This window comes from Panthera onca, chromosome B1, assembly GCF_046562875.1.
Source record: "Panthera onca isolate mPanOnc1 chromosome B1, mPanOnc1 haplotype 2, whole genome shotgun sequence".
NCBI lineage: Eukaryota > Metazoa > Chordata > Mammalia > Carnivora > Felidae > Panthera > Panthera onca.
In genome coordinates this window covers 221806-241942 of record NC_138342.1, presented here as the reverse complement: position 1 = coordinate 241942, position 20137 = coordinate 221806, and the positions used below count along the sequence as shown (strand labels likewise).

Below are 20137 nucleotides of genomic sequence, written 5' to 3'. Positions count from 1 at the left end.
CATAATTTTTTGTGTCTGCATCTAATAATAATTAGTTCTGCATCTAATAATAAAACTTTACTTGAAGCAAAACCAGATTTTTTTTTTAACAAAACCCAACTGTAAATTTAAGTTGTAGATTGTAGCTGGCGATTTCAATACCCTTATCTTAATAAATGATAGAACAAGTACCAGAAAATCACCAAGGATATAGTTGAATGATACCATCAGCCAACTTGACCTAATGGACATTTATAGAACACTTTACACAATACCAGCAAAATATACATTTTCAAGTGTATATGTGAAGAACATTTACCAAGATGGATAATATTCTGGGCTACAAAACAAGTATGTTCTGGGGCACCTGGGTGGCTCAGTCGGTTGAGTGTCCAACTTTGGCTCAGGTCATGATCTCATGGTTTCTGGGTTCAAGCCCCATGTCGGGCTCTGTGCTGACAGCTCAGAGCCTGGAGCCTGCTTCGGATTCTGTGTCTCCCTCTCTCTCTGCCCCGCCCCCCCCACGCTTCTGCTCTATCACTCTGTCTCTCAAAAATGAATAAATGTAAAAAAAAAATAAAAAAAAGCAGACTGACAGACTTAGGCATAAATCTAACCAAACGTGTATAGGATACACGTGCTAAAAACTACAACATGCTGATAAAAAATTTAAAAAGATTTACATAAATAGAGAGATGTAATATACTCGTGAATGGGAAGACTCAACAGAGTGTATCAATCTCCCCCAAAATGATCCATACAATTAACACCATTCCAAAATCACAGCAGGATATTTTTGTAGATACAGATAAGATGACCCTAAAATTTATATGAAAGGGCAAAGGAACTAAGATAGCTTAAGAAATTTTTGCAAAAAAGAACAAAGATGGATGAATCACACTACCCGATTTTAATGCTTTCCCTGAAGCAACAACAATCAAGACAGTGTGGTTTGACAAGGGGACAAGACACAGAGGTGAATGACCAGGACAGAGTTCAGGAACAGACCCAAATACATATGGCCAATTGATCTTCGACAGCAGTGCAAAAGCCACCCAGTGGAGAAACGACAGTCTTCAACAAACGGTAATGGAAAAATTAGTCATCCATATGCAAAAAATTGAACCTTGACCTAAACCTTATACCTTACAACCAACTCGAGATGGATCACATATAAATAAGCATAAAACTATAAAATGTTTGCAAGAAAGCAGAAAAATATATTCACGACCTGGCATCTAGCAGAGTTTTAGACACGACACCAAAAGTGTAATCCGGCAAATAATCCATAAAAGAAAAAACTGATAAATTGGACTTCATCCAAATTAAAAACATTTGCTTTTCCAGTGATAGTGTCAAGAGAATGAAAACCCAAGCTAAGACTGAGAGAAGTATTTGCAAACCTCAAATCCAGTTTAGGACTTAAATCCCGAGTATATAAAGAACTCTCAAAACTCCACAATGAGAAAAAAACCCTCAAAGTGGGTGAAAGATGCACGAAAATTGCTGTAACAGCAGACAAGCACAAGAGACGTTGGACATTAGCAGCCACCAGGGAAAGGCAGACTCGAACCCCCTCGAGACCCTATGCACACCCGTGAAGCGGCTAAAATCAGGGAGGACACTGACAACTCATGGGTGTGGAGCACCCGGGGCTCTCAGACCTTGCTGTTAGAAATACAAACCAGGGCAGCCACTCTGGCGAGCATTTTGGCAGCTTCTCATACAGTTAAATGTACAGTCAGAATACGACCCAGCAATTCTACTTCTAGAAAAACCAAAATCTCGCATCCACATACAAACCTGTACATGAATGCTCACAGCTGCTTTCTTCACAGTCATCAAAAAACTGAAAACACGGACGCCTGGGCGGCTCAGCCGGTTAAGCGTCTGACTCTTGATTGCGGCTCAGGTCATGATCTCACGGTTTGTGAGTTCAAGTCCCCGCATCAGGTTCTGTGCTGACAGTGTGGAGCCTACTTGGGATTCTCTCTCCCTCTCTCTCTCTCTCTGCCCCGCCCCTGCTCGCATGCTCGTGCTCTCTCTCTCTCTCAAAATAAATAAACATTAAAAAAAAAAAACCCTGAAAACACAGAAGGTCTTCTTTGGGTGATATCCACATAGTAGAAAAAGGGAAATACTGAGCTAGGCAGCAGCTTGGGGTCTGAGGTCGTGTGCTGACAGAATTCTTGAGAAGGCAAGTGTGATACTGAAGGTCAGTGGTTGCCAGGTGTTCTAGGTGAGGAGGGTGTTAGCAATAGAGGGGAGGCACTAGGAAGGAGTTTTGTGGGGTGATGAGCCATTCTGTGTCCTGACTGGAATGGTTAATGAGTCTACAGGTGTTTGAACTTCAAAAACGAAACAAAAATTTTAAATTAAAACTTTTAACTAAAAAATAACATTTATAATTAACACATACTCCTGGGGCGCCTGTGTGGCTCAGTCGGTTAAGCCTCCGACTTCGACTCAGGTCATGATCTCACGGTTCGCGGGTTCGAGCCCCACGTCGGGCTCTGTGCTGACAGCTCAAAGCCTGGAGCCTGCTTCAGATTCTGTGTCTCCCTCTCTGCCCCTCCCCCGCTTCCACTCTGTCTCTCTCTCAAAAATAAATAAACTTAAAAAAATAATTAGGGGCGCCTCGGTGGCTGGGTCGGTTAAGCGGCCGACTTCGGCTCAGGTCATGATCTCGCGGTCTGTGAGTTCGAGCCCCGCGTCGGGCTCTGTGCTGACAGCTCAGAGCCTGGAGCCTGTTTCAGATTCTGTGTCTCCCTGTCTCTCTGACCCTCCCCCGTTCATGCTCTGTCTCTCTCTGTCTCAAAAATAAATAAACGTTAAAAAAATTAAAAAAAATAATTAACACATATTCCTGATTAAAATGTTTAGTAAGCTGTAACAGAAAGCAATTCCTTGACTTAGTACAAGGGATTTATCAAAACCCCCCAACCATTATGCTTAAAAGGAGACATTAAGAATATCCCCATGGGGTGTCTGGGTGGCTCAGTTGGTTAAGCCTGTGTCCCTTGATTCGGGCTAAAGTCATGATTTCAGGGTTCATGAGTTCAAGCCCTGCAACAGGCTCCAAGCTGGTGGTGAGGACCCTGCTTCAGATTCTCTTTGCCCCTCCCCTGCACGCTCTCTCTCTCTCTCTCTCTCTCTCAAAAATAAATGAAAAAGAATATTCTCATCAAAGTCTCAAACCACAGCATGCTTGTCCAGAGGTCCCAGTAGGGAGAGCAAACCACAAAATAGCAAAGTAAGTAATTAAATGCTGGAAACAGGCTCTTGTGTGCGTGTGCGTGTGTGTGTGCATGTGCGCGTGTGGCTGCATCATTTGTGTGGACATCCAAGAAATTCCACCCTCGAACCTTCAGAACGGATTCAGCACAAACAAGCGTTTTCTCAATTTCAAAATAACCAGTTTGCAATGGGCCACGTCTCCCCCATCCCCGTACCTTCCTGAGCAAAAATACATGAAATAAACCAGACAAGGAACATGTAAGAACTCTATGAAGAAAACGCAGAAACTCCTTTCAAAGACACACAAACATGCCATGATGTGGGTGTTGAAAGCCGCCCCACAAAGTAACGACCAGGAGGGGCTTTCTGTACTAAACAAAGCTTGCGCCCTGTGATTCTGGCCCACCCTGGTGTAGCATTATGTGCCCTCTGGGAGCCGTGAGTGTAAGTGGGTCCCAATAACTAGAGTCCTTGTAGGCGCTAGCTGGTGGCCCTGAGGGAGGCAGGTGGATCTGAGACTGGCCATGTTTCCCTCAGCAAGTACTTCAGCCCACCCCACCACATTCTCAGGAGGTGGGCCAAGGCACCTACAGTGACCCCTCCACCGCTCTGGGGTGTGATGTGGGAGACAGCCGAGGGGCAGGAGGAAGTGAGTCAGTGACCTCCCAGTGTAACACCTGCACAGCCATGGTACCATTTGCGGATCCAGGAGACCTCTGTCTCCTCACCATCTCTCCAGAGCCCTGGAATCCTAAGACCCCCCCCCCCCCCACCAGAACCCTGGGGTCCTGGGACCACCCCAAACCCTCAACAGCCTTGGGGTCCTAGGACCACTGCCCCCATCCTTCCACAGCTCTGGGATCCCAGGACCGCCTTCCTGAGCCCTCGGGTCCCACAAAAAACAGAATGGGAAACAGTACAATCACCAGAAGCACCTCCTAGCAGGTGGGGAATGAGCTTAGGAATTCCCCGAGCCCGCACTGATGGGTTCACAAGGCATAAAGAATTAGAAAGCCACAGAACGAACACACACCCAAGTTCGGGTAAACAAGATTAGGTAAATGGGGCAAAGGCTCCCAGTGTAGGACAATAGCACAAAGCTGCCTTCGCAGGAAGGAAGGACCACAAGAGGTAAACAGGTAAATAGGGCTATAGACAGCTGCAGGGGGAAGTTGCCCAGAGGGGAGCTAATTAGCAAAAGAAAGGTGCCTTGTTGACCCCGAGGTAGCACGCTCTGTCTGTCTCGTCCCCTAGGCCAACCTTCCACCCAGCACCAGAATCTTGTTTTGTGTTGACCCAAACTCCCGACACCGCATATCTCCAAACCCCCCTTTCCCTCACACCCGTGAGTTAATGTTGACAGTTTCATTGTGGCTCTGTGCCCGCCCAGCAGCTTGTAAGCCTCTGATCCTGACAAAAATGGAGCAAGGACCGTACTACGGGCTCTTGTCTCCTCCCGGACCTTAGCCTCTCTGGCGTTTTCAATCCTGCATCCCGCTCTCCTGCTGGACGAGAGAGAACCCCAGACCCGGAGTCTACGACACTAGACCTCTCAGCCAAGCCCGTTTTGTGCTCCCCAAGAACTTAAAGAAGTGATTTCCCACCAACAATAGTATATTCTTAGTCTGAACATTTTTTATACTTGGTCTATTTATAATAGAGGCCAGGTCCCTTTATCATTCAAACACTTTTTGACCGAAAATGTTCTTAGAGCAGCAAATTTGTTTTCCTAGTACCCCAATAAATTAAAAAAAAAACCCGTAGGAATAAATGTAGCAGTCAAATAATTTGCTTTCCATACCAAAATAAAGTCCAGCCTAGTAAAAATAGCTGACAAGAGTGCTATTTCAGAGCGCCACTGATTAGCCTGCACATGGTGAGACAGACTTGCCCGTCTCCTCAGGAGCTGGGAAAGCATCTCACCGTCACGGGAGTCGGAGCAGAAGGTACAAATACAACCCACGTGCCAGAGGGTGTCTTCGGTCTTTGACAGAGGGCGTGGACCGCACCCTGCAGGTGACTTGGAGAAGCACCATGTATTTCAGAATAATGGGGGGGGGGGTTGGGGGGCGTCTTTCAGTATCACCAGGGGAGGGGGGGTTTCAGTATAATGGGGGGAGGGGGTGAAAAGGCGCGGTACAGCGCAGTGGAGGCTGTGGAGCAGGTCGCCCCCCGCACGTCTGACCACGGCCGCCCCCTATGGGGGCCTGGTGGCACCCACCGGGATTGCCGTCCTTAAGAAGCAAAAATCCAAGGAAGACATTTATTCGCGGCCGCGCAGAGGCCTCAGCAGGCCTCTGGTTGTGCTGCGCGGCGGGCTCCTGAGGCACTAAGGCCAAGGCCTGGTGGGTGGGGTTTCTCCGGCGTCTGACATTCAGGACACACAATCGCTTCTGTCGGTAGCAACTCTTTTTTAAAAAAGAGTTTTGTTTTTTTTGTTTTTTTGTTTATTTTTGAGAGAGAGAGAGAGAGAGAAGACCGTGTGAGCCAGGAAGGGGCAGAGAGAGGGAGAGAGATAATCCCAAGCGGGCTCTGCACTGTCAGCGTAGAGCCTGACCTGGGGGTCGATCTCACGAACCGGGAGATCACGACCTGAGTGGAAATCCAAGAGTCGGACGCCCAACTGACTCAGCCACCCAGGCATCCCTGTAATTGCTCTTAGAGTCAAACCGGGACTCACATATTTCCACCCACGCGGCTTCACACCGAAGGAGTCAACCGCCAGTAAGATGTGCGGACGAGAGTGGCTGATGGTCGCACACAACCCTTCGAGGCCTGCAGAGAGGGTCCAATCGCCTTCTCGTTCTTCCTGAGTCACCTTTCCGGGGCGTCAACTGGTCTCTGGTGGAGGCAGGAGGCTGGCAGTCCCCGGGTGCCCACCGACCTCACCTGGTGCCAGCGCAGACCTCAGAATCTGCCCACGTGGACGACCAGCCGCGGGGGCCTAACCTTGAAGATGCCCGGTCCTGCCGCGCCCTGCCGCTGACCTCGGCATGCAGGTGAACGTGAACCTGGGGATTTAGCTGATAACGTCTCATTCCCTGAGATAAAGGACACCACTTACCCAATCAATTAAAATAGGCAGTCAGTTTCTTACACTAGATTTTCTTTCAAGTTTACTGAAACCCATGAGAAAATACCATTTTGGTCGTCATGCTCTGTTTTTTCAGCTCCCGTTTTCTCAGAGTTTCGCGATTTCCGTGTTACTTAGCCTTTAAAACTTACAGTTTTGGGCATGCTGCCCTTTCCCCCGAAATCGTCTGCCATGGGTAATTTCATGTGTCCCCCGGGGTGCCGGGACTGAAATGACTCTGGGTGTGTCTGGATGAGAGGAGCACCTGGTTTGGTGGGTTGAGCCCTCCAAGTGTGGGTGGGTGTCACTCAAGTCCTGGCGGGCCGGAGTAGAGCAGAAGGGTGGAGGAAGAGGGAAGGGATCCTGCTGAGTTGGGACACGGTCCCCTCCTGCCCTCGATGGCACTAAACGGGTCCTCCTGGGTCTCTCAGTCTCCATGATCCTGTGAGTAAACTCCTTATGACCAGTCTCCTTTTACACGTGTGCAGAATGACAGTCACTCATGTCAAGCAGTGATGCCATAGCCAAGACCGGGAAATGCATCCCCAGATGCTGACCCCTTCATGTCTGACCATATCAAAGGTAGCAGCCACAGCATACTCTGCCCAAGTGATCTCTGGACAGAACAGATCCCCCGCCGCCTGGAGAGAACACAGATCCCCCACCGCCTGGACAGACCACAGATCCCCCACCGCCTGGGCAGAACAGATCCCCCACCGCCTGGACAGAACAGATCCCACACCGCCTGGACAGAACAGATCCCACACCGCCTGGACAGAACAGATCCCCCGCCGCCTGGACAGAACACAGATCCCCCACCGCCTGGACAGAACAGATCCCACACCGCCTGGACAGAACAGATCCCCCGCCGCCTGGACAGAACACAGATCCCCCACCGCCTGGACAGAACAGATCCCACACCGCCTGGACAGAACAGATCCCCCACCGCCTGGACAGAACAGATCCCGCACCGCCTGGACAGAACAGATCCCCCACCGCCTGGACAGAACAGATCCCCCACCGCCTGGACAGAACAGATTCTCCCACCGCCTGGACAGAACAGATCCCCCACCACCTGAACAGAACAGATCTCCCACCGCCTGGACAGAACACAGATCCCCCACCGCCTGGACAGAACAGATCCCCCACCGCCTGGACAGAACAGATCCCCCACCGCCTGGACAGAACACAGATCCCCCACCGCCTGGACAGAACAGATCTCCCACCGCCTGGACAGAACAGATCCCGCACCGCCTGGACAGAACAGATCCCCCACCGCCTGGACAGAACAGATCCCCCACCGCCTGGACAGAACAGATTCTCCCACCGCCTGGACAGAACAGATCCCCCACCACCTGAACAGAACAGATCTCCCACCGCCTGGACAGAACACAGATCCCCCACCGCCTGGACAGAACAGATCCCCCACCGCCTGGACAGAACAGATCCCCCACCGCCTGGACAGAACACAGATCCCCCACCGCCTGGACAGAACAGATCTCCCACCGCCTGGACAGAACAGATCCCCCACCGCCTGGACAGAACAGATCCCCCACCGCCTGGACAGAACACAGATCCCCCACCGCCTGGACAGAACAGATCCCCCACCGCCTGGACAGAACAGATCCCCCACCGCCTGGACAGAACACAGATCCCCCACCGCCTGGACAGAACAGATCCCCCACCGCCTGGACAGAACACAGATCCCCCACCGCCTGGACAGAACAGATCCCCCACCGCCTGGACAGAACAGATCCCCCACCGCCTGGACAGAACAGATCCCACACCGCCTGGACAGAACAGATCCCCCACCGCCTGGACAGAACAGATCCCCCACCGCCTGGACAGAACAGATCCCCCACCGCCTGGACAGAACAGATCCCCCACCGCCTGGACAGAACAGATCCCCCACCGCCTGGACAGAACAGATTCTCCCACCGCCTGGACAGAACAGATCCCCCACCGCCTGAACAGAACAGATCCCACACCGCCTGGACAGAACAGATCTCCCACCGCCTGGACAGAACAGATCCCACACCGCCTGGACAGAACACAGATCCCCCACCGCCTGGACAGAACAGATCTCCCACCGCCTGGACAGAACAGATCCCCCACCGCCTGGACAGAACAGATCCCCCACCGCCTGGACAGAACACAGATCCCCCACTGCCTGGACAGAACAGATCTCCCACCGCCTGGACAGAACAGATCCCGCACCGCCTGGACAGAACACAGATCCCCCACCGCCTGGACAGAACAGATCCCCCACCACCTGAACAGAACAGATCCCCCACCGCCTGGACAGAACAGATCTCCCACCGCCTGGACAGAACAGATCCCGCACCGCCTGGACAGAACAGATCCCCCATTGCCTGGACAGATCAGATCCCCCACTGCCTGGACAGAACACAGATCCCCCCACTGCCTGGACAGAAGAGACCCTCTACTCCTCGGACAGAACATTTCCTCCAGTACTTGGACCGAATAAGCAGTCTGCATAGACTTGGACCGGAAGAAGTCCTCAACTCAACTCCACACTCAGACTGACTTTGCATTTGGTTTGGTAGCTTATCCCTAGTTGTATCTTGTTTTTTAATGATTTTTTATGTGCTTTGCTTTGTGTGCTGTGTATGAAGCCAAATTAAATGTGTAGTGAAATGTCACTGAGTTTAGATGTAAACCTGCTTTAACCTTGCTCTACGACTGAACAAAGTTGACACCGTGGGGAAATCAGGACCCGTGTGTGCTCTGTAGCATGCTCATGAACACACATGCACACAGATATGTATACGCATGTATCTTCTACTGGTTCTGCTCCTTTGGAGAACACCCGTTAACATCTTAACAGAGGGAAGCAAACACTGTCACAGGGATTAGCAGGTTCTTTTTTTAACAGTATTTTCATCGGCACGTGCAGCTCTAAACCAAAGTGAGTTCTTGCTGCAAGCAAATAGATGAGCAGCATGGACTTTACACACAGTTCCCGCCAAACCTCTGGTCCAAACACTGGACCAATTTCAGTGAAGTTCTGTATCCAAGATACAAGTGCCGCGTGAGGCAGAGTGAGAAGGTAGTTAATCTGTGAGGGCTAGGCCTGGGGTGAGGGAGGGCATGGGTGAGGGAGGGCACGGGGCTCGGAGTGGGGGAGGGCTCGGGGTGAGGGGTTGAGGAGGGCATGGGGCTCGGGGCGGGGGAGGGCTGGGGCTCGGGGCTCGGGGTGGGGGAGGGCTCCGGGTGGGGGAGGGCACGGGGCTCGGGGTGGGGGAGGGCTCGGGGCTCGGGGTTGAGGGGGGCATGGGGCTCGGGGCGGGGGAGGGCATGGGGGGAGGGGTGTGTGCCAACAGCGCCTGCAGTAATTTTCAGGTCACTGCGGTGCCAACAGATCATCCATGTTATGCTCCTGAAATATTTTATAAACTTCCAGCCCGAAAAAACTTTAGGTATGTTTTTCTTTTGCTTTTATTACAAGCATATAATATTAATTGGCAAAACACTGAGTACAAGCTTCACTATCATAAAATCAAAACGTTTAAGCAATATTCCAAAAAAGATTTTAGACAAAAACTAGCCACCAATAGTACAAAAATTACACACCAACACAAAGCATAAAAAATGTAAACTTTCAAATTAAACAGTCAAAAATATGTATCTGCATTTTCATCTCAACAAACCGCGACAGCTTCCATGTTGCCACGTGTGACGGTCAGGTTAGTGGCGGCTCACACCCCTGAACCCTACATCATTTGGGGACAAATGGTTTTCTTATACCCAATTAAGTTGTTGGAACAGACATTTACGCTAACGCTACACACGTTTTAGGGGACACTCAAACCACAGTCCCTCCTTCAGATGCGCTCGTGGACGTGGCGAACCCCACGTGATGCAGGCCAAGCGTGGGCGGGCATTCGCACAAACAGAGCCTCCTTGATGGCCCGGGCGGCTGCAGCCGCGCCACACCTGTCCCTGCCTCGCAGGGACAGAATGTGTCAAGATGCCGGCTGGTTTGAATCACGGTTTTCTAATCTACTGATCTTGACCTACGTAGTTGGTTTAAATCCCAAGGCAGAGAGACACTTGGCTTATGGCGCTAAGGTCACACATGATGGAGCGTAAATGATTTCCTGAGGAAACAGAAACAGGATTTGTTCTGAGCTAAGTTTATTTTCAGTGTCTTAAGAGCACATCTAACACTCGCATGTAAAGTAGAAATCAGCTGACTCGTTTCTGGAACATTCAGCCCAATGACACGTTTTAAACTGCTGTAAAATGCCATCCTGTGCACTTTGAGGAAGAAACGAAATGGATTTCTAAAGACTTCGTCACAGGGAGGCATCAGAGGCCACACGCCCTGGAGGGCTCGGGAGCCCCTGTGGAAGTAGCACCCACACATCCGTGGTCTGGTCGGCGTGGGGCAGGGCACCCAAGGGCCGCACACGGGGTCTGAAAATAGGGGACCCAGGGTGGCCGCGAGGCCGGTCCGGGACGGCCACGTGTCGCTCCACGGCGGCCTGCTGGGTCTCGTGCCCTACGATACTGCTGGCAGGTGTTCTTGCGCACGCACACACACACACACACACACACACACACCATCCCCCAAAACAGCACTCTCGTAACAACAGTGAAAAGGAGAAACCAAATAGCTGAATGTACATATTTTGAAATTCCACCTACATTCCCTTTCAATTGAGCAGAAGAGATGCGGCATTACAATTTAAACAGATGTCTAGTAAATGCATCTTGGGACCTATTGCACAAAAGCATAAACAGTGCTCTGTATCTATATAAAACAAAACGTACAAATTAAAAGCTACTCAAAGTAAAAGAAGAAGCTTGCAAAACATGTCACAATTTCATTTTATATGCCTGTAAATAAAGCTGGACCACGGAAACCAAACAATCGAATGGGAAAATATGATAGAAGGCTTAAAATAGAATAAATAATTTTATAAAGTTAAGTTTTCTTTTTTTTTAACCCCCCAAATCTTAAATTCAATATTTATATATTCTATCTGAATTTTCTATTTTCATGAAAACTGCATTTAGCGAGACCACGCGCCAGGCAGGGAGTCCCGCTGCCGCGGACAGTGACGCGGGAAGGTAACTGAACAGCTCTTGCTTTACCAGCATAAACGGTCGTGAAAACTACTTCACAGTAACTCCATCTGTTAAAAAAAAAAACTTCATAGGATCCAATCACTAACTGATCCTGGCTTTCATGCTGGAAGAAATTAAATTCAGCCTTTTGATGTGACACGAAAGCGTGACAGCGGGGAAGGGGCCACGGAAGCTGCCCTGGGACGCAGGCTCTGGGCTCCTGTCAGCTGAGGGGCGGGGTCCCCGGGGCCGTCCTGTAGCGAAGACAGTCCGCACGAGGAATCTTAGAAAAATAGGTACTTCTGCTGCTGAGGTTGCGTCAGGTTGACACGATCACAAAAGGGGTCACAGGAGGGCCGGCAGCCTGCCGGCCATGTCAGCACTGGCTCCGACCATCTCCACCTCTCTGTGTATTTAAGTACGTCCACTTAGCACCATAGCAAATTCAAGTGATTTCAAAGATAGCTACAAAGTTACAAATATATATTATGAGAGGATTCCGGCGACACTCAGTCTAATCTGAACCGTGAGCCGATTCTGTTTGAATTTGGGTGCTTACACTGTTTCACCCTAACCCCCCCTCCACTACACAGGCAAATACCCAAGTTCTAACGCTAACCCTAAAACCGCACTGTGGTAATGTATGGTTGTGCAGAGTGCTTCAGCAGTGATGTGTATTTTGAGGTAGACAGGTAATATTTACTCATACACATCTACTCATTAAACCTAGTAGAGCAACTCTAAAACATGATTTGGATGAGTAGCAAGCTTAGGTAACTGAACGATTCGAACAGTACTGGGAGTCCATGGGCTTAAATGAAGACGTGAATTTTGACCAGTCCCTAACAATCTGTTTCTATGTTTGTAAAAGGCCTTACGTTAGAATCCCTTGGACTGAGTTAATTGGGATGATTTTCTCGTCACCCAGATCAGGTCTCGTTAGTAGCTGCTCCTGACATTTACCTGTACGAAATGGGAAGCAGAAGAAACCCAACCGTAACTTTCGAAGCAAATGGAGAAAAAAATTCTGGTAAGGTGAAACAGTCCATGAACGAAGGTGGTGGACGGGGGCTGACGGACCCAGGGCCCCCAGCCTGCCTGCAGGGTGAGCGGAGGTGACGGCGGGGGGTGGGGGTGGGGCAGGAACCCAAAGCTCACTGAGGAAGCACGGGGCGGGGGGGGGGGGGGGGGGGGGGGGGGGCAGAGGACAAGGACAGACACAGAACCCAGGAGGACAACACTTTCACTGCCCCGGAAAATGCTTGCTTTCTCCTTCTTGCTTCACGTGTTCCAAGTTACTATTTTCAAGGAACAAATATTGATTCTCTAATTCCACAAAAATATTAACACTTGGGAGGAGAAAGGGGTTGACAAAATGTGTGCTGCCTGTGACCGGCACTTGAGAACGTTGTTAAGTCACTGAAAAAGCAGCCAGCGGGCTCCTCCCAGGCTCGGCTGGGAACAGCAACAGAGTGCCAGCTTTGCGCACAAGCAGGGGCGGGGGACAGCTTTCCAAGGGTGGACGTGGTGGGGACCGGAGCCGGCACGCCTGGGGCACCGGCCCTCATCCGACGGGAACGCCCCCCAGAGCCACCACCCCTCCCTTCAGCAAGATGCAGATAGGAAGAATTAAGTGGGGCCCTCAGCCCTCGGAACCCGACGCGCACCAGTGATGTTTGAGAACAAGGGCGGCTCCACCAGGCAGCGTGCGGCCGGCCTAGCCACCCCGCCCTGCTGAGTGCGCCGCGCCCGCGTCTGGGGGCGTCCGGGGGCCGGTGGGAGCCCTTCCTCGCCTCGGGGCCGCGTGGCCCTCGGAGCCCGGAGCGCCAGGCGAGGCAGAGGCGCCGTCAGCTTTTCCCGTTTCCTAATGTGGAAATTAAATACCGTGGCTAACTCATTAATGGAAACCCCTTTTGGTATGCTTTTAAATTAAACCTTTATATACCTTCTAAGTCTTCAGGAAGCTAAAGGCAACATAAATAGCGTCATTCACCATGAAAAGATATTTTCTCAATAACTTAGGAAGGGTTCAATAAACATACAAGTATTTTCGAGGCTTATCGTGAACCCTAATTCATCAACTGAAATGACCAGATTTCCAAGGCCTGGAAAGCAAGCGAAGGTCGCGTGGCCACTGTGTTTACCATCCAGTCTGTGAGAGGCGCCTCTTCGGCCACTAAGACTGTGCAGTAAAGTGTTTCGTCGTCTCGTGACCGCGGTGCTGGTAGTGTCTTGGTGAGTGTGAGTTCTCTCGTACAAAAGTTATAAATACTCTGTTCAGAAATCTGGTCCCCACGACACCTGCAGGGCGGCCACAGCCCGGGCGCGGCGGGGCCGGCCCAGGGCCGAGCTCAGAGCAAGTCCATCTTGGGTCTGTAGTGCAGCAGGAGAGGCGCCTTCTGCAAGACAAAGTCAGAGCGCGGCGCGTCACCATCGCCAGCCGCGGGGGCAGGGAAGGGGGACGGGCCGGGCCCCTTCCCTCCGCACAGCTGCTGCCCCACCCGGCCCCGCCCTTCCTCTTGGGGTCCTACTGGCTGTCACCCCCTTCTCCGGGCTGCCCCTCAAGTCGGGGATCCTGCCATCTGCTTCCTGCTTTAGAGCGGTACCCAAAGGCTTGTGGGCGTCCTCTGACCCCCACAGCTGACTGCGGGCAGCCAGCCTGGCCAGGAGGGGCGGTGCTCGCCTGAGGACCCCGGCCACACCGACTCTGGTGTTGATGATTCCAGAATAATCCTGTGACTGAGTTGTTATTTCTAAGCTCTTAGTTGAAAATATGCACAGAAAAGCAGTTGCCATTTGTAGCGGATTCTGAAAATCAAATAACCCAATCTTTACAAAGTGACGGGTCTCACCTTGAATCTCCACCTCGTGACAACCACAAATTTGAGCGTGTGGTCCTTGCCCAGGATTTCCTCGTTGCATAAAATGTCCAGCTGGCGGGAGAAGAAGGCTTCAGTCAGGGTGCCTTGGGCACGGCGCTCAGCACACGTGGCCTCCGGGCTGCGCCAGCGATGCCGGTCGGGTCACACAAGTCAGTTGCCTGTGGCCGACGGGCCCCGTTTCCAGGTGGCACAGGTGGGGAGCACTCGGGAGGCCCCGCCCCAACCTATCCCAGGTCCAAGAGCACCTGGGGCTTGGGTCCACACCCACCACACGGCCCCCAGGGGGCGCGCTCAGCTGTTGTCACCCCAGAGCACCTGTCTCTCCACCTCAGTCCACCTCTTGGCCAAGCTTGTTCCTCTTACCTCAGTGGAGAAAGGTAATGGGCTCTTCAGATGGTCTTTCTCCTTTCTTTTTAAAAAAAGGCTATTTTGAGAGCAGATCTAGGCTCACAGCCAACGTGAGGGAGGCACGGGGATGTCCCACGCCCCCGGCCCCCCCACAGCCTCCCCCGCGATCCACATCCCCACCGGGTGGTGCGCCTGCTGGAGCCGAGGCGTCGCCATCACCCCGAGTCCACAGCAGGGTCACCCTCGGTGGTGCACGTCCCGTGGGTCTGGACGAGCGCGTGATGGCAGGCGCCCACCACCCTGGCGCCACACGGAGCTGCCTCGCTGCCCTAAAGCTGCCCCGGGCTCCGGCTGTTCACCCTCCTCCCCCCTCCCCTCCCCCCGTAGCCCCCGTGGTTCCGCCTTCTCCAGAAGGTCCCACAGCTGGAAACAGATTGGCTTCTTTCCCTCATCACGTGCGTTGAAGATCCGCACCCCCCCACCCCGGGTCTTTTCATGGCTTCATAGCTGGCTTCTCTTTAGCATGAGTAAGATTCCGCTGTCTGGGTGGATCACAGTTTATTACCATCGCCTACCACGGACATCTTGGTTGTTTCTTAGTTTGGGCAACTATGGACACAGCTGCTACAAACACTGTGGGCAAGGTGCGTGCGTGTGGACGTAAGGTTTCAGTTAATTCGGGCGAACGCCAGGGAGCAGGACTGCGGGATCATGCGGTAAAAGTGTAATTCATTTTGTAGGAAACTGACAGACTGTCTTGCAAACTGGCCGCAGCATTCTGTGTTGCCACCGCCGCGAACAGGGGTCTGTTACTCCACACCCTCTCCCGCGTGTGGTGGTCAGAGGTCTGGACTTTGGCGTTCTGATAGGTGTGGAGCGTAATCTCACTGTTTTAATTTGTTTCCCTGATGACAAATGATGTGGACTCAAGTGGTCTTTTCAACTCCCTCGGGACGAGGGGACGAAGCCCCCTACACCTGCATGAGGGCTGGGCAGGGGACACACGTGGGGCCACCTGGGGCCAACTCGGAGGAGACTGTCCCGACGCCGAACCCCACCTCTCCCAGGCGTGCCTCTCACCCACACCAACCCTCTCCTCTGGACAACCTCACCATGACCCCGGGGGCCGAAGGGCACCACACACCAAGGACCCCAACCTTGACCCGGGGCCCTGACACTCACCTCCCACTTTCCCTCTCCACTGTGTGCAGGCAGTGGCCACGGCGGCCTGTCTCGAGAGGCCGTCCACCTGGGTGCTCATTCCCGACCCCTTCTTCCCTCTAGCAGCCCCGCCGAAAACACCAGCACATCATTTTGGCTCTCTCAGTATCAGTCCCCTGTGCCTTCCCTGAAACACCACCACTGGGGGGCTTCACACGTAATCTCCTGGAGTTCCGCCTGGACGCCAGGAGGCCACACTCCCCTGGGGTCTCTGGGGCTTTCTATCATCAGTTCATTCCTTTTTACTGTTTTTTTTTTTTTAATGTGATAAAATACACATAAAATTTACCATTTTAACCGTTTTTCATGTGGGCAGCTCCGTGGCATTGGGCAAGTTAGCAGTTGTGAACATCCCCAGCCTCCACCTCCAGAACTCTCTCATCTTCCCAGGGGACACTCTGCTCCATGAAACACTAGCTCCCCGTCTCCCCCGCCCCCAGCCTCTGACCCCCACCATCCACTGTCTGTCTCTACGATCTGCGTCCTCCACAGGCCTCCCGTAAGTGGAATCATCCGGTGCTCATCCCCTCGCGACCGGCTTATTTCACGGAGCACAATGTCTTCCAGGTCCATCCGTGTGGTGGCAGGTGGCAGGACGTCCTTCCCGTTCAAGGCTGAGGTTCCTTGTGTAGATGGGCCACGTTTTCTTACCCACGCATCTGTCGACACTGGGTTCTGGCACATCTTAGCTGATGTGAACAGTGCTGCTGTGAACGTGGGGTGCACACACCTCTTCAACGTCATTCTTCTGTGTGTGGATGTGCAGTTTCCCCAGCACCATTTGTTGAGAAGACTGTCCTTTCCCCATTGAGTGGTTTTGACACCCTCGCTGGACATCATTTGACCACATACGTGAGGGTTTATTTCTGGGCTCTTTATTCTACTCCATAGACCTAGATGTCTGTCTTTATGCCAAGATTGTTTTGGCTATTCAGGGTCCCCTGAAATTTCATATAAAATTTAGGATGGGTTTTTTAATTTCTGCAAAAAACATCATTGGGATTTTGATAGGCATTGCTTTGAGTGTAGATTGTTTAGGTAGTATTAACATTTTAACAATTTTTTTCAAGTTTGTTTGTTTGTTTATTTATTTATTTATTTAGAAAGAGAGCGAGAGAGTGCATGCGCAAGCGGGGAAGGGGCAGAGACAGAGGGACAGAGTCCCTAGCAGCCTCCTCACTGTCATTGCAGAGCCCAACATGGGGCTCGATCCCACAACTGCGAGATCACAACACGAGCCGAAATCAGGAGTCGGATGCTTAACCAACTGAGCTGCCCAGGCGCCCCACAATCCTTTTGATTTCTCTAGAACTATGACAATGCCTCTACCCTCATTTCAGATTTTAGTAATTTTTTTTTAGTCCGTTAGTTAGAACTCTGTCAACTTTGTTGATCTTTTCAAAGAACTGCTGAATTTCTCTACTGTTTTTCTGTTCTCTATTCCATTTATCTCTGCTCTAATCTTTATTATTTACTTCCTTCTGCTAGCTTTGGGTTTAGTTCTTTTTCTACTTCTTTAAGTTGTAAATCTAGGTTGTCGATGAGACCTTTCTTGTTTTTAACGTAAGTATTTATAGTTGCAAATTTCCCATCAGCACTGCTTTTGCTTTACCCCAAGGGTTTTGGTGAGTTGTGTTTTCGTTTTCATTTGTCTATAAGTATTTTCCAATTCCTCTTTGATTCATTACTTCTTTAAAAGTGAGTTGTTTAATTTCCACAATTTTGCAAACTTTCCAGTCTTCCTTCTGTTAGTGATTTCTAACGTCACGCTGCTGTGGTCAGAGAAGGTGCTTTGTAAAGTACCTCTCTTTTAAAATCTATTGAGGCAATTTGTGCCTGCCATCCTCTTATAAGGACCTTTGTCACTGAATTTAGGGTCCAGCTAGAGGATCTAGGATGATCTCTTCATCTCAAGAGTCTTGACACATCGACAAAGGCCTTTTTTCAAATAACGCCATATTCGCATGTTCTAGGGGTTAGGAAATGAACACATCTTTTAGTGGAGTCATCATTTCACCTGCGATAGACAGTCTGCCTTCTGGTCCCCCCAAGTCCACACCCACCCCACATGTAAAATATACTCACCCCATCCCAACATTCCCAAGAGTCTCAACCCATTGCGGTAGCAACTCCAAATTCCAAAATCTCCTCGGACACCATTAGCCAACAGTCCCAGACCTTCCCTTCCAAAGCATATGAATCAGGCAGAGGTGAGGCTCTGGGTATCCACCCGGGTTGAAATTCTTCTCTAGCTGTGGGTCCTATGAAACTAAAATCACATTGTCTGCTCCCCATATACAAGGTTGGGAAAAACACAGTATATTCCTCCTCCAAAGGGTAATATATTAGAAGAATAGAGGGGTCACTGGTCTCAAGCAAGTTTGTAAACCCAGCAGAGAAACAGCACTGTGGGTTGAGTGAGATTCTGCTCTCTGGGCTCACGACGGCCTCACCATCTGGGCCTAAGGCTCTGCCCTGGGCGTCATTTCTTCTTCACGAAGCGTAGCTCTGTCAGCCTATCTCCTGCCTGCAAAACTCTGGAAGTCTGACGGCCTGTTCTTGTTTCTTCCCGTCTCTGTCCCCTTCAGGAAAAGGTGATGGTCACTCTGCTGGTACAACATTCTCAAAAATGTTGTGGGTCTCCCATATGTGTTATGGATCCAGGCCATTAGACAGGATGGTTCCCCACAGACCCATTCCTAGTTTCTGTGAGACAGCTGAGTCACACATCTAATGTCTTCAGCAAAAGGTTGTCCAGCCACACTCTCCATCTTCCCTCCAGAGCATGCTTTCCCAATAGCGAAACCCTAGTATTCGAGTCCGTTTGTAGTCGCGACAGGCCTAAGTGCTGGCTCCTTTTTGCTCAGCAGTCCCTTCCGCAACTCACATCTCTCCTATTTTACTGACAGCAGCAAGACCCGGACCACACCTTCACACTGGGCTCGGAGACCTCCTGGGCCAAATGCCCAAGTTCATCACCTCCACGTGGTCGGAGAGCACAGTCCCCCCGTGCTGGCTGCCACCGTGTGATGGTGACTGCTTCTGCGTCCTCTCTTCCTTGTCAGAAGCATATTTCACGTTCCTATTTCTACCAACATTGTGCCTGTGGTGACATGTATCCTCCTAGGTGACAGAGTGGTTTCCCTGCGCCCCTCACCTCCTTTGGGGCCACCAGAGTCACCTTAAATGACCTTATTTCCAACAGCAATCCAGCCTTTTTCATCGTCTCTCAAAATTGCTTCCAGCCTCCACCAGTGATTCAAGTCCAAGGCCATGTCCACATTTCTAGGTATTTGTTACAGCAGCACCCCGCTTCCTGGTACCAAAATCTGTTCTGGTTTCCTGTAGCAGCTGTGACAAAGTACCCTAAACCTGGTGGTTTAAAACAACAGGAATTTACTTCCTCACAGATGTGGAGTCCAGAGCCCAAAATCAAGGCCCTGGCAAAGCTGAGCTCACTCTGGAGGCTCTAGGGGAGGATCCTTCCTGTCTCTTCCAGCTTTGGGTGGCTCAGGTGCTCCTGGGCTTGTGGCCACATCACCCCCTGTGACTCTGCCCTCACATCACCTTCTCCTCTGTGTGTGTCTCAATTCTCTCTGCTCTCTCTTGTAAGGACGCTCGTCATTGGATTTAGGGTCCACTCGGGACATTCACGGGTTATCTCATCTCGTGATTCTTATCTTAATTATAGATCCTTACTCAATTTAGAAAAAACTACTTTTCCCCAAAAGGTCACATTTACAGATTCTGGGGTATGTGGACATATTTGGGGGGCTACTGCTCAACCTACTACTCCCTCTGAAACGTCCCTCAAGTTTGTCCAATTCTGCCGTCTGCAGTGCACCACCCTGGTCCACCTCCCCTGGACTCTTGCCACTGATGCCCCTGCTGGCCTCTCCTGCTTCCGTTTCTGGGCCCCAGTGACCCACTTTCCTCACGGCCTGAGGACTATCTTAAAGCCATACCTCTTGCCGCCTTCTCCTTGCACTTCATTACGCACAACTGACTCCTACCGGCGACTCACGTCCCAGCGTAAGCGCTCGCCCGGCCCTCCGTCCACCAGCCCCGCGCACGCCCGCGGCCCGTCATCCCCACAAGATCTTGACCTGCCCACCCGTTCGCTGCCACCCGGCAGGCAGTCAGCCCTCCATTTGTGAAACGAAAGAACAGAGTCTCTCCGAGATGAACCCCCCCAGCACGGTCACACTGTCCCCACCGCCCGCCAGCACTCTCTCCCGTTGTGGGGGCTCCGCACGCTCCGTCTGGCCTTCCCTCCTTTCTCGTCGTCACCACGTCCCGCGTC

The 20137-nt window shown here is 51.4% G+C and overlaps 1 protein-coding gene across 4 annotated transcripts in view; it reads right to left on the bottom strand.

Annotated features, from left to right (window-relative positions):
- Nucleotides 1–12560: 12560 nt before the first annotated feature.
- The window catches only part of PCGF3 (polycomb group ring finger 3), a 53398-nt gene continuing 45821 nt past the window's right edge, over nt 12561–20137 (bottom strand). For 2 of the 4 annotated variants that reach the window (XM_078446397.2, XM_078446398.2), the window contains exons 10-11: nt 14236–14316; nt 12561–13782 (exon numbers count right to left, since the gene is read on the bottom strand). In XM_078446397.2, the coding sequence (XP_078302523.1) occupies nt 13735–13782; nt 14236–14316 (129 nt within the window). In that variant the 3' untranslated portion in view covers nt 12561–13734. Of the gene's footprint in view, nt 13783–14235; nt 14943–16295; nt 19207–20137 lie in introns of those variants that run through there. The other 2 variants (XR_013555366.2, XM_060655593.3) reach the window with 2 other exon arrangements.